The 13,532-nt window shown below is 27.9% G+C and overlaps 1 protein-coding gene across 4 annotated transcripts in view; it reads right to left on the bottom strand.

Moving 5' to 3' along the window:
* Positions 1–538: 538 nt before the first annotated feature.
* Positions 539–13,532, bottom strand: part of LOC148228223 (uncharacterized) — a 146,361-nt gene continuing 133,367 nt past the window's right edge. For 3 of the 4 annotated variants that reach the window (XM_088199481.1, XM_088199479.1, XM_088199478.1), the window contains 2 exons: positions 1,304–1,529; positions 539–1,238 (listed from right to left, as the gene is read on the bottom strand). In XM_088199481.1, the coding sequence (XP_088055607.1) occupies positions 1,175–1,238; positions 1,304–1,503 (264 nt within the window). In that variant the 5' untranslated portion in view covers positions 1,504–1,529 and the 3' untranslated portion in view covers positions 539–1,174. Of the gene's footprint in view, positions 1,239–1,303; positions 1,530–11,904; positions 12,044–13,532 lie in introns of those variants that run through there. The other variant, XM_088199480.1, reaches the window with a different exon arrangement.

Below are 13,532 nucleotides of genomic sequence, written 5' to 3'. Positions count from 1 at the left end.
GTTTTTTTGCATAGTTACTCTTTAAGACCCTGCTTAAAACATATCTTTTATACCCCACAATTTCCACTCATATTTAAATGTTTTATATTGAATATCATACGTTCCTTGAGGAAAATATAATCAACTTCTCTCATCATACATTGTACATAACTAAGATACTCTTAGTACATTTTTTAAAATTTATACTCTTTTTGCTTTTATTTCTTTGTTCTTCACTGGCAACGTCTTGATGTTGAAATTGTAATATTTGTGTTTTACTTTTTCTTTACATATAACTGGAATCTCTTAAATTATGTAATATTTTAGAAACAGCCCTTTATCTGCATATGAGTAAATTTAAAGCTTGTCGTAAGTAATATGTAAAATATGTTATATTTATAAGTGATTTTTTATACATTGTGTGTGTGTTTTTACTGAAATTTATATTGAACGACTTTTTACAGAATAAAAGTATTTTATAATTGAATATTCTTGACACATTTCTTTCATCAAATTAAACACTAGAATGCCATATAATACTTTATTTAATAAATAAAACAATCAATATTTTATTTAATGAATGCTAAAATACTCATTGCCCAGCCACTTTCAATGAAGTATTACCATTCATTTTTACAAGATTTAAATAGAGTTTTTAACAATAGAAACATTTTTTTAATTAATAAATAAAAATAATAATAATAAGTTTGGATTGATCTATGAATTTAAATAAATATTTTAAAAATTATAAATTACTCATGATGTACTTCTCTTATTAATTAAAAAATTCCCAGCCACATTAAAAAAATTGACATGCAAACTATCAATCCTTATAACGTCTTACGTACGTCATTACATATTACTTTTTTCTTTTGCGTTTTAATTAGCAAGATGATGCGTTGAATCCACATATATAAGAAATAATCAGCCTTTTATTCTTATCTAATACACACAAAAGATAATATTGAGAAAGAATCAGGTTTTATACGATTCATAGCAACATCTATAAAAACTGAATGACTATTTTAAAATCTAACTGATATGCATTTTATTATACATTTACAACATTCCCGTTTTGCGATATATTATAAGTGACAAGCAAAATGGCCAACTAACCCCGACATTCATACAGAACGGAAACAATTATTGGATGGGTGCGTGTGCAAAACGTTACGTTGATTCATAATCCAAGTTTTTAGTAAATCCGGTTGTAGAGCATACTCCTGAGTATTTCGGGATTGGATGCTCTTTTGCCATACCTTAAAAAAAACAGCATTAGACTTCAAATTTATTATGATTCTAATGTATTATTTATTAGCCATACCTTCCTCCTGTGTTTGCTTTGTAGTATTCCTTTAATCTGTTCGCATACTCTAACATCTCGTCCATGGAGCTGAAAGACGAGGGTCTGATAGGCCGAGTCACCAATTGGTCGTTCATCGGAGCTCCGGAAGCGATTGACACAAGTGTAAAGAGAAGTATGACGAATATGGTGACGGTTAACGGAGCTTTATAATTGATCATGGTGGTGAAAGAGTTTTTACCGTTATCTATAAAAAACATGGATTGTTTTATAATTATGGAAAATATAATTTATTCATAATAAGTACTAATCTAAAAACTGCTGTTGTGTCACGTTCTAAAAAATGATAAATCATAAAAAAATCATGTTTTGGGTAGAGACGTCCCTGTATTTAACTGAAAAAATAGTGCACAGAAATGTCTTCGCCCAACTTCAAGAACAAATGCGATGCTAGAGAGAAATCTTATTACAAAGTTGATATATGATTTCCAAATATACATATGTCACTGATTCTCAGATTTTGATTTCAGTCTGGAGTTTCACTACTTACAGTAGTTGTTGGTTGCATTGTAACAGAAGGTTTGCAATAAATACATAAGTTATTTTTATTTATACCAGGGCTGTGGAGTCGTTAAAAAAAAACACGACTCCGATTCCAATATTTACCAACAACACGACTCCACTCCGACTCCGACTCCAACTCAAAAAAGTTTAATTTTATCAGGTATTTTTGGTATTTTTCTACACGTTTAATATTTATACGCTATACACATTCATTATTACGCAATTAAAAATTCATAAATTTCATAATTTAAAAAAATGCTCGGAGTCGCTCATTTTTCACGACTCCGACTCCGACTCCAACTCCGGCCAAAACACCACGACTCCACGACTCCAACTTCGACTCCGACTCCACAGCCCTGATTTATACACATGTCCACCCTAATCATATTAACTTATTGCGCAATAAGTAGCAATACAATAGATAGGTCAATATGCAAATGATTCAACTGGAGCATATACAAATCAATTTATCATTTCACTATCGCAAAATCCCAACAAGTAAATAGCAAACATTGGAATTGTGGTAACAAAATTGGAATGTGTCGATTCATGGCCGAAGGTTTAGAATGTGAACACTGAAATAAACAAACTCAAGAAGAAGTTCGTGGTATTTGATATACATGAATTCATAGAAAGGACAAATTGTACCAAATCTAAAGGTTTGTCTACCTTGAATAAACTCTTTCCAATAATGGTGAATGTGAGCTATAAGCTCATATTCACCATTATTGGAAATGATAGAGCAAAGAAGATGTCCAGATAGAACAATGAATGATAGAGCAAAGAAGATGTCCAGAAATTGGAGCATCGCCACGGCAATGAATATATGTATTCAATGAATTTTTGCACACTTATTTTGAACAGCAATATGATAATTTGGAATAGCTATTTGTGATCAGAATGCAGATGAAGAGAATGATTCTGAAAGACATAACATAAATGACAAAAGAAGAAGAAAATGAGACTACATGCAATACATCTGTTAGTAATTAAATTAAATTCTCATATAATATTTGATTAATACAAAATGCATTTTGTTATGATTGATATGAATAATTATATTATATCCTTATCTTATCATTTTGATAGAACCATAAATGTTGCAATTTGCTTCTAGCTAACATATTGAAACACTGCCATATAATTATCGTATTTGAGAGGAATTAGCATACCAGTAAGGTTTATGCAATCAAACACACATAAGATAACAACTTTATTTGTCGGTAATATAATTTCGTTCTACGAATCGAATTTTATTATAATTTACCCTCTTTTAAATTAGCTGATAAAAAACCTTTGATGTTTTATTATTAGATGATATATGAGGATTTTTATGGAATGCTATCATATATATGATTATTATTACACATGAAATTGACTTTTTTGAAAGAAATATAATTAATCAAAGGGATCAATCGCGATTCGTGAGAAAATTTTATTATATTATATAATGTTATAAAATATAAAGGTATGAATATGATGTTGATGCAATTTACATTTATATGTAGTATTCCAATTAATATATTGTTAACTTGCACTAATCTTACTCAAACACTTATCTAAGTTATATTAAGGAATTTCATAGTAGAATGATCGCAAATATGTAACAAGTTAGCTTTGCAATTTTTCGGATCAGAGATTGTCAATTTTATGGTAATTATGTTAATATCTATATATGTGTACTTTAAAAGATAAAAGTCTAAATATAATCTTATATAATATATATATCAAGCAAACAGTACGAACACGATAATTCCATTTCAAGAATGAATTCATAACGAAGAGTAATTATGGTATTCTATTAATATGTCACAGTTTCATTGTTGCTACTCTTTTAATTTTGTATTTTTATCCACAAGGCAACCGTGAAAGTAATTTAGGAAAATCTCGAAATATTCATTCTTACGAGATATACAAAAATTTACAGACGTAATCAAAGAATATCATTAGTTTATAAAGAGCGTTTAATGTAAAACTGTATGTATTATAAACTGTACATAATGTATTAAAAAAGTCTCTGAAACGTTGTTTTAATCGATGATCAAAAATCACAAAAATAAATATATATTATATCATAAAAAAATGAAATCTTTTATCAACTGGAAAATTGGAAAAATACTATAAATAACAAGTTTATTTATATATATGTACATACATACATACACATGTAGCTTATTATCAGGGAATTTTTGATATCGAATATGTACGCCCTAGCTCGATTCTAATCATCACATGAGATTAGATAAATCTAGGAAAACTTAAACTATGAAGTTCGATCCAAATTATATTTATATCAATAATCACTAAATCCTATCTCCCAGACACGATAGAAATTGAAAAACGCTAGAGCTCAAATATGATTCAACCCCAGATATTTTAATTAAAATTCTATCAAAAGATATCTACAACTTTAGGTTTTTCATATGTGATTTTTTTATTTCGATGTGATAACATTTCCTTTTTCCCATTTTCAGAAACATTAAACTAAAAATTACTTACGTTATAGAAATCGTTACGTTAAGGAAATGCTGAATCCTTAATGTAATGACAAAGCTAAGATAAGTTAAAGTAGATTTATATCCATAAATCAATAGGTTTTTATTGTTAACTTGAAATTCCAATCTATCAGCATTAGTGGTTAGACGCTAATGCGATTGCCTTTCAATAAACATATAAAATATGTGACACTCGGTCACATCACTCACCACAGCGGTCGCCAAGCGACGAACGGCAATCATCGACGCCCACAGAGAAGACTCTCGGACTCCCAAGCTTGCCAATTCAATCTACATTTGTTTGCATATATTTGTATAATAATCTAACTAGCTGAAAAAGTCATATACCACTCGACACCAATCTCGAAAAAGTATAAAAGTAGCACTAATGTTATTTACATACAATTAAAAATAATATGTTTTTATTTTTGATTAAAAAACTTGTCTCGTTATTATCTATAAAATTACAATGAAAACTGATTAAAAGATGACCATTCTAAACTATAAAAGGGTTAAAATACGTATTAGACATGCTTTGAAAAATTTATTACGTGTTTATGCAAGGGGTATTAATTACAAAGTTATAAGCGGGCAAATAATTCATCGACGCACTTATTATAAGCGAGGCCGAGTTCTATTTCTGTCTCGAGGTATGAAAAATTCACGTGCTCCTATGTAAAAGTGCCGAGTTTTAATTAAGTTGTCTTAAACAATAATAATTTTATGCAAAGCTCTAGCCACCGCTTAAAACGCGATATATTGCGAAATTATGCCAAAAACTTTTGTTTAAACAACAGATAGAGCGGCCCATTGAACAGATAAATAGGTATGTGCCTATTGTATAATATATACTATAACACGTGGAAAGTATCATTCACAAATTTTCCTAGTTATTAATGAAGTACTCACGAGTCGAGATTCTCTTGATTATAAACTAAATTTGGACCACAAGCTCCTCAAAGTTTAGCTTTCAAATTATTTTCGGTTATCGGATAACTAAAGTGAAATGTATTTTAATATCATGTATTATGTAGCAGTTTATATTTGCAGATATTTAAATGTATTCTTCGATCTAACGTTACAAACTATCTTTAACTTGGAAATTCGCTTTCGTATTTAAATCAAACGAACATTATTCTGAAGATTAGCATTCTGAGAATACAATCGAATATTAAGTTTATATTATTATTAGATTTATATTTTATGTAATAAAAGTTAATATAACAACTATGTTAGATTTTTTTTAGTATTGAATAAGAAGCAGAAAATGGCCGGAAGTGAAACAGACAATGAATCTAGTCAATCCTATAAAATATATGACTACTTTAAATGTCTTATTAGAAGATAAATAAAATAAAAGCAGAAAACAAGTATTCGTAATAGAATTTGGGGTCCAGCCGTACCCCTGTTCGGACAAAGAGATTTTTTCTACCTAGCCGCCATTGTCCGCTAGCGGTAGAATTGTGATAGTTTTAATGTTGTAAATAAGAATACTATTTCAGTACCGTAATATTTGTATGTAGTCGTACTTCCTGCAAAATAGAATAAAATCCAAAATATTTACCTGCATTTTCAAACGCTCTATGTTGATATTTTAAACATTTTTAACCATCTCAGCATTTTTCAGATTTTTCTCTTATATTTTGATATTCGATACTCAAAAAGTAAATCACAATTTTGGTACGTTTTATTCATGTTAATTGTAAATTGTAAGTTATTACATTTCATATTAATTATTCACGTTTATTATATTATTAAGTTGTTAGATGTACGAAATTCAATGTACCTATTATTTATTTAGATATAAAGTTTTATCAAAATAAACAAAAACCATTACAAATATTATAGTTCATAAATCTTTTGAATAATAATTTTTGTTAAAAAAAATATAAAACCATTTAAAATAGAAATTGAATTATAAAATATATTTTTTTTCCATTTGCGTGGGATATAACGAAATTAAGGGAAACAATAATTGCCTTACTTTTAATCACATTGATATGAAATTGTTCTAAAAATATCATATTTTAAAATGGCAACTTTTCAAAAATAAGAAATCAAAACTTCGTTACAAAAAAATAAAAAGCGTCCAAAAATAGAAATTGAATTATCATTAATTTTTTTTCAAAAAATGGTTTATAAAAAAATAAAAAAATTTAACGCAAAATTTGATATATCAAAATAAATTTTAAGCTAAAAAAGTTCAAAAATATTCAATAATATTTTGTTATTATTTTTTTTATGTTTCTCAAAAAGCATACTGATTGATTTTTTCATGGTTTCTTTAATTTATTTATTTTTTCTATTACAAATTTGACCATTATGATGTTTTTTATTTTACAAATTTACCAAAAAAATCGATTAACCCTAATGGTATTATTTTAGATCGTCGATAACATATGACTAAAATTTAAGCATTAGTCATGAATAGGGATTCCAATCCCGAGCCGAAATTTTGATCCCGGGATTTCGGTATTGCAATTAGTCGATCCCGGGATCCCGGGACCAGTCCCGGGATAATTTTCATGTTATTTTATCGATAAAAATAATTTAAAATTAATAATACAATATTTTTTTACATCCGTTTTTTATAACGTACAATTTATAAAGTACGTATAATTTTAGTCCTGGACTTAAAATAACAAAATAATATAATAAAAATAAAAAAAGGAAGGTCTTATTTATTTATTTGAGAAGATAAAAAATAAACTTTTGACAATGTATGTACATATGTACATTCATAGACACAATTAATGGAAAACATTATTTTGGAAGAAACTCACGAAGTAACATCAAAGCATCAAGCGTTTCATCATTTAGCCTTGATCTGATTTTGGTTCCTAAGCAGCCTGCAGCTGAAAAAGCACGTTCAGACTCACAGCCTCAAAGATTCACAGATGACACGTGCAACTCGCGCAAGTTTGTATACGAAATATAACGATTTTGTCAATAATAATTCGATTGTGCTTGATAAATCAATCAATCCAAAAAATTCGGGATTATGTTTTATAATCCCGGGACTCATCGGGTATTGAAAATCATCTAGTCATGAATGATGAATTCGGACATATTCAATGTAAATATTGAACATGTCCGAATTAATTAATATTTTTGGTGTCAAAGTCACATAAATATTTAATTAAAATTCAACAAACTATTAAGATTTCCTTTGTACACAATATTACAAAATATCTATTTATAGAATTATCCCAGATCTTATTATGTTGAAAGGCACAGAACTAATCTCATCTGCGAATATAATATGCGCCACAAAAACAGGGTCCGGACTTTGTACGTTATAATTGCGCTATCTATCTAAACTACACTACACATGCATACGTACAATATATGCATATAACCTGTGACGTTTTGGCACCTCTTTTCAAAGGTTGAGACGTTAATCCAGAACGGATGATCCCGCGGGACGAATAACGTTGTTTTAACGCTCCGTCTTGGAAAGCAAGCTTAAAAACGGATCGTAAAATCCGATATTTAACAAGATTATAAAAGCTCTAAAAACGACATTCATGGGGATATAAAATCAAACGCAGAATACTCAGATTTTCCGAATATTTAAAGGATAGCATTGCAATTATATATAATATGTATGTACATACTTGCCATTTAAAAAAGATGGAAATTTTATAAAATAAGCTTTTGTATGGTATTTTTTAACTATACTAAATTGATTTTATTTATTACTATTATTCTATATTAATTATTGTGTGATATAATAATAAATGTCACTTCAAGTAAGTTTTAATATAATGATTCTCTTTTTAATGTAGCATTATTAGTTCTTCAGATATGCTATATTTTTATACTTTTTATCAAACGTATGTTGCGCTTATTATAATCACATTATTGCTAGGGTTTTCAATCGTTTTTTCTCTCAATATACCACTCCAAAATAGATGGTCCTTTATTTTGTTTCGAAATGCGAGAAAATGCCTTTATGCATTCGAAAAACATTTGTGAATAAAATGTTTATTGGCTGTGTCTACTATTACCGAAATTCTCAGAATTTGTTCGTTTAAAGAAACAAAATTTTGCAAAGGCGCACCGCTTATTATCGTTTAACGCTTATCTAAAAAACAGGTGTGCGTCGCAAATTCTTGTGAAAATAATAAATTAAGCATTTTTATTTTGAAACCCCCACCTATCAGTAATTCGCACAGCATTGTCTATGCATGTTTTATAAAATTAAAAAGATCAACAATTATGAAAATAATTAATTATTAATTTGAGTAATTATTATGAACCAAAAATTATAAATAATATATTAGAAGTAATTAATTGATTGTTTGCATTAAATGATTAAATAAATTAATATCGGTTAAAATCGAGAAAAACACTACAAATATATTCGAATATTCAAAATTTCATCTACTTTTTATTAAATATTAGAATAGTGGTAAACTAGGAATAATTGAGAACTGAGGTATTTATATATAAAATTAGATTAAAATGAAACAGGTGTACAGACACTGGGCGCAGAACGAAAAGGAGCTTAAAAATTTAACTCACAAAAATTATTAATTCAATATCGTATTTTGAAAATTATTAATTTAACAGCATGTTTATTTTATGTTAATCATAATAATATATAATATTAGTTTTTGATTTCTCTTTTTGGTATTTTACAGATTTTTTTTTATGTTTGCTCACCGATACAAATTTTAATGAAGTCTATAAATAAAATTATCAAATGCTATAAAAAGGCAAATCAATGAAGTTCATAACCTAACTTATCAAATTATGTATAGGCTTAAGCTTGTTTTTAAAATCTATAAGCATAGCAAATTTACAAAAAAATGTTTACAGATCTCGCTATTGAGATTTAAATGTATAATACATATATAAAATCCCAGCTCAAAGTTTTGAACTTTAGATTGATTCAATAATTTCCGAGTAGCAATGTTGCGGTTGTAAAAAATCCTAACTAACTTATATTTTCATGCTAAAATTATTCCAGAATTATTTAAGATTAACTATCGGATAAGAACGCTTAATAAATCTTTAAATTATGTAGAAATAAAAATTATTGTATATTTCTTGTGTAAACAAAGAAATTTGGGAGCACAAAATATACTTCATTATTTGACAGGTTTGCCAAATGCGTCATTATGGCTATTATATAAACAATACATATACAATTAAACATAAAAAAAACAGTTATAGCTCATGACAAACAATGTTGAATGATATTTAAAAGTCGGTATCGAGTTTGTCACCGCCTTTGAAAAGCAAAAAAAATTAGTGCCCGTGGAACGACGCGGACGAAATCCGCGTTGTTAAAATTACATGAAAAACGAAACGTTCTTATAGTGTTTTTATTTTTTTTAAAGCATAATTGCTTGTTGAAATGTTATAATTAAAAAATGCGTTTTATGGCTACATATATATATATTATATGTAGATAATTACAAATATCTATATATATTTTTACGGAAAAAGTATGTTGCCTTTGATCTTATATAACTCACTTTTTCTTTTCACCTGAAATAAGATAAAGGCTTTATGTGTATCAACATAAATTATTCGCGATACGGTTGTCGAATGTAACTTATCGAAAGTTCGCCAGCCGATAATTGTCGATTTTCCAAAGTTAGCGCAACTTAATTTTCCGCGCTAAACTTCGGTTTATAAATAGAGTTAGGCCGATTTTATTATAGCATGCGATAACGACATTTATTATAAGACGTCGAATGATATGCTGATGATATAATTTATTATTATAATTTAAGAATCGAGCTGACTTCCGGCGTTAATGTAGCGAAAGAATGCAGTCGAGTCCGTGTGTACAATGGGAAAATCAATGGTTTGTATTGTTTATTCAAATGAATGCTAAACACTCGAGTTATAATAAAATCACTGAAGGAAACGGTTCAGAGATAATTGTTTTCGTCTTCAGCGCGAAATCTTGCAGTAGATTCTATGACCTACGCTAAAAAATGTCGAGTTGTGAAGGTAAAATGTTTATTTATTTAATAGTTAATAAATGCCTCTTTTATTTATAATTAATAGACTTAAAAATTGTCTTTTAGAACTATTTTAAAAAATCATAAAGCTATACTCATATTTAAATCATTCAGCATGATTTTATATAGTTTTCTTGCAAATGCTATTTCTTGTTAAAAAGCAATACGTATTTCTGAGTTAACACTATTATGAAGGAAATAAACAATTATTTCTTTTAGAAGTTTTGCAAGTTTTCCTAGTTGCGAAAGAAAATATTTCTATGAAAAGATAGCTTAATTAAGCGTTTTACGTAGCAAAGTTGTTACATAGTATGTTATATAAATATATTTTATATATATTATTAGAACAAAGAAGATAATATATTTTATAATATAGTATATATAATATTTTTTAATAATGCACGTATTAGAACATATTATTAAAATTTATTGTATTTTTATATTGAATCTTACAGAAAATTCAGCATTATTTACTAATAAGTGTATATCAAAAATATTACTTTTATGCTTATGTAGAAAATATTATTAAATTATAAAGAAATTATTGTGGCGTACCCTTTAAAGAGATGTGCATCATAATACATATTGCTCTAGCTTTTTGTAGCTATCGTCGAAAACATCAATATGTTTAACAATCTCGATAAGAAGCTGGATGACTCGTATAAGGAGAGCGTTCTCGAGCGCTGACGTCGTGACCGCAACGGTCAAGAACAAGGGACGCATGGCTTGATGCTCCAAATCACTGAGCTTCGATATTACTCCTCAGTAACTTTAAAAAATGCTTTAATAAATTACGTCGAGAATACAATTAATTGTGTCCCGCAGATCTAAGCAAAAAGCTGATCTGAGAGATCTGATTTTTTTCTTTAAATCCACTACAACAATAAGGATAACGTTGCTTTGCTGAGATTGCTATGAATCATAAAGATATAAGACAATTTACAAATGTGTAAATATTTTAAAATTATGTTTATGTCAGTTTTAGTAATCAGTGTTCCTAACATAACAGTATGATTTTTCAAATTAAGCCAAGCTAGAAAAATATATGTACTACATTCAAACGCTTGCCTTTTATATATACCATATTATAATAATATTTAATGATAAAGTCTACTATATATAGCAATATGGAAATGTGTTAAATAAATACATGTATTATTTATTTAATTAATTCAACACTATTTTGATTTATTTGTTAGATTAGATATGCTGTAAATTGCTGGTTAGATCAATTGTCTGAAGGTTTTTCATCAGTTATTGTGATAATTTTGAAAGCAAGATACACATAGGTAACGATGAACACATTTAATAATTTTATTTCAATAGCTTAAATGATAAGTGCAGGAAAAATTCTAAGAAAATATTTATTGTGATTTATTTTAAAAAATAAATAATATTACCGAAAACATAATATGTATAGTGAAATTTCTAATAAATTTTATTATTAGTATTACAAATTACAAGAATGGGAAATAATAATATCAGTATATAATAAATTTAATTCATATTTATATTAAATTAAATTTATTATCTGTTAATAATTTTATAATAAATTATATAGTAACATAATAATTTTACTAACCTTTAAAACGTATTCCGAAGATTGTTTAAACTGCAATAAAAGTCCTCAATGACGTCAAAGTTTATTTTAAACTGATAAATAATTTATTAGATCGAATTTCGTATTGACTATCTCTGGTACACTGTGTGTTAGAGGAGCGTCAGTGTTGATATGGCGCCGAGACGCTTTTGCGTCCTTTATAAAGGGACACTGAAACCTGCTTCACGTAGGTGTTTCACATAATTATTTCAGTAACGGTCCAACTAACCGATAATTCATTTTTATGGTAATCTTAACTCGAAAATGAGTCACACTATTAATACATAAAATAAAATAAATACAATCAAAAACGATCAATTAAAATGAATAAATCTTATACTTATAGTAACTGATTTCAATTAAGAAATATAAATTGAAGTGGTCCTTAAACATTGTGTTTTTAATTATCTCAACTTTTTATTGAGCTGTAAAATATAAATTAAAGTATGTTTACATTTCTCGTATTTTGGAAAAAAATCGCAGATTCTATTATTAGTTTGCATTATTACGAATGTCGTAGGTTTAATTTAGATTTATGATTCTCATAGGAGTCTTCCATTTATCGTGGACCTTCCTATGTTTCAATTTGAGTTTTTGCTCGTATAGAGAAAATAATTATACCATTCACAATTAATTTTAAAATATACTTTGAGGAAATAAAATAGCAATAATTGGTTCGATAAATTTGTTTTTAAATAAAAATATGATCATTAGCCATTTCTTTCCTTACAAAGGTGCAGTTTTATATATTATTTTGTTACAATAATAATATCATGATACTCATTAAATATCTCTATAGATTTGCAATATTTACATTATATTAGTTTCTAATTTCAAATTATTTATTGTTGCGTATTTATAATCACTTATTCCTCATACTAAATAATAATTTAAACGCGTAATTTTTTTCTTCTCAACTTTATTTACAGATGTATATATTCCTTATTAAAAATGCTACTCATTGCTTTATTTTGTAAAACTACAATATAAGGCAAAAAAAGTTACGTTTCACATTATTTTATTTACGTGGTCTAATAATTGAATGTATTTTAAAATGATTATTACGTATCTAAATCTGATATTTTTTACGATTATTGCTAATAGAAATTTACATTTAAAAATATATCGCAAAAGTTGTGCGGAGCGCGTGTAACTTCAAATTGTTGGGGATTCGCGTTCTGTACGATACGCAACTTCGTATCGTCCTAGAATATGGCTCTAATAATATAATATCTGGAGACCGAGTGAAGCGAAGTACTCCTTTTTGTTGGAAAGAATTAAAATAAAATTTATGAGATATCCCTACAAGGAGAATGCGGGTCGAATCAGTGTTTGTATCATTGAAGCGTTGAGATATGAATTAATTGTATTCTCAGCGTAATGTCTACTAAATGAAGTATTATTTAAAGTTTATTTGGAGCGATGTCGACAATCTAAAGCTCGGTGACTTTTGGCTGTGAGATTTGGAGTGTCGTAGAGAGTCGCGATCGCGTCCCTTATTCTTGCCCACTGCGGTTAAGACGCCAGCGCCTGAAAACGCCCCTCTTGCATGAACCATCTAGCTTCTCAATGAGCTTTCCAAACACAAATATATTTTCGGTGATAGCTAT

The sequence above is a fragment of the Plectrocnemia conspersa genome, unplaced genomic scaffold, assembly GCF_051122295.1.
Source record: "Plectrocnemia conspersa isolate PC_06_02 unplaced genomic scaffold, ASM5112229v1 ptg000012l, whole genome shotgun sequence".
Classification (NCBI taxonomy): Eukaryota; Metazoa; Arthropoda; class Insecta; order Trichoptera; family Polycentropodidae; genus Plectrocnemia; species Plectrocnemia conspersa.
Note: the sequence above shows the minus strand (reverse complement) of the source record. Positions and strands in the feature narration are given on the sequence as shown.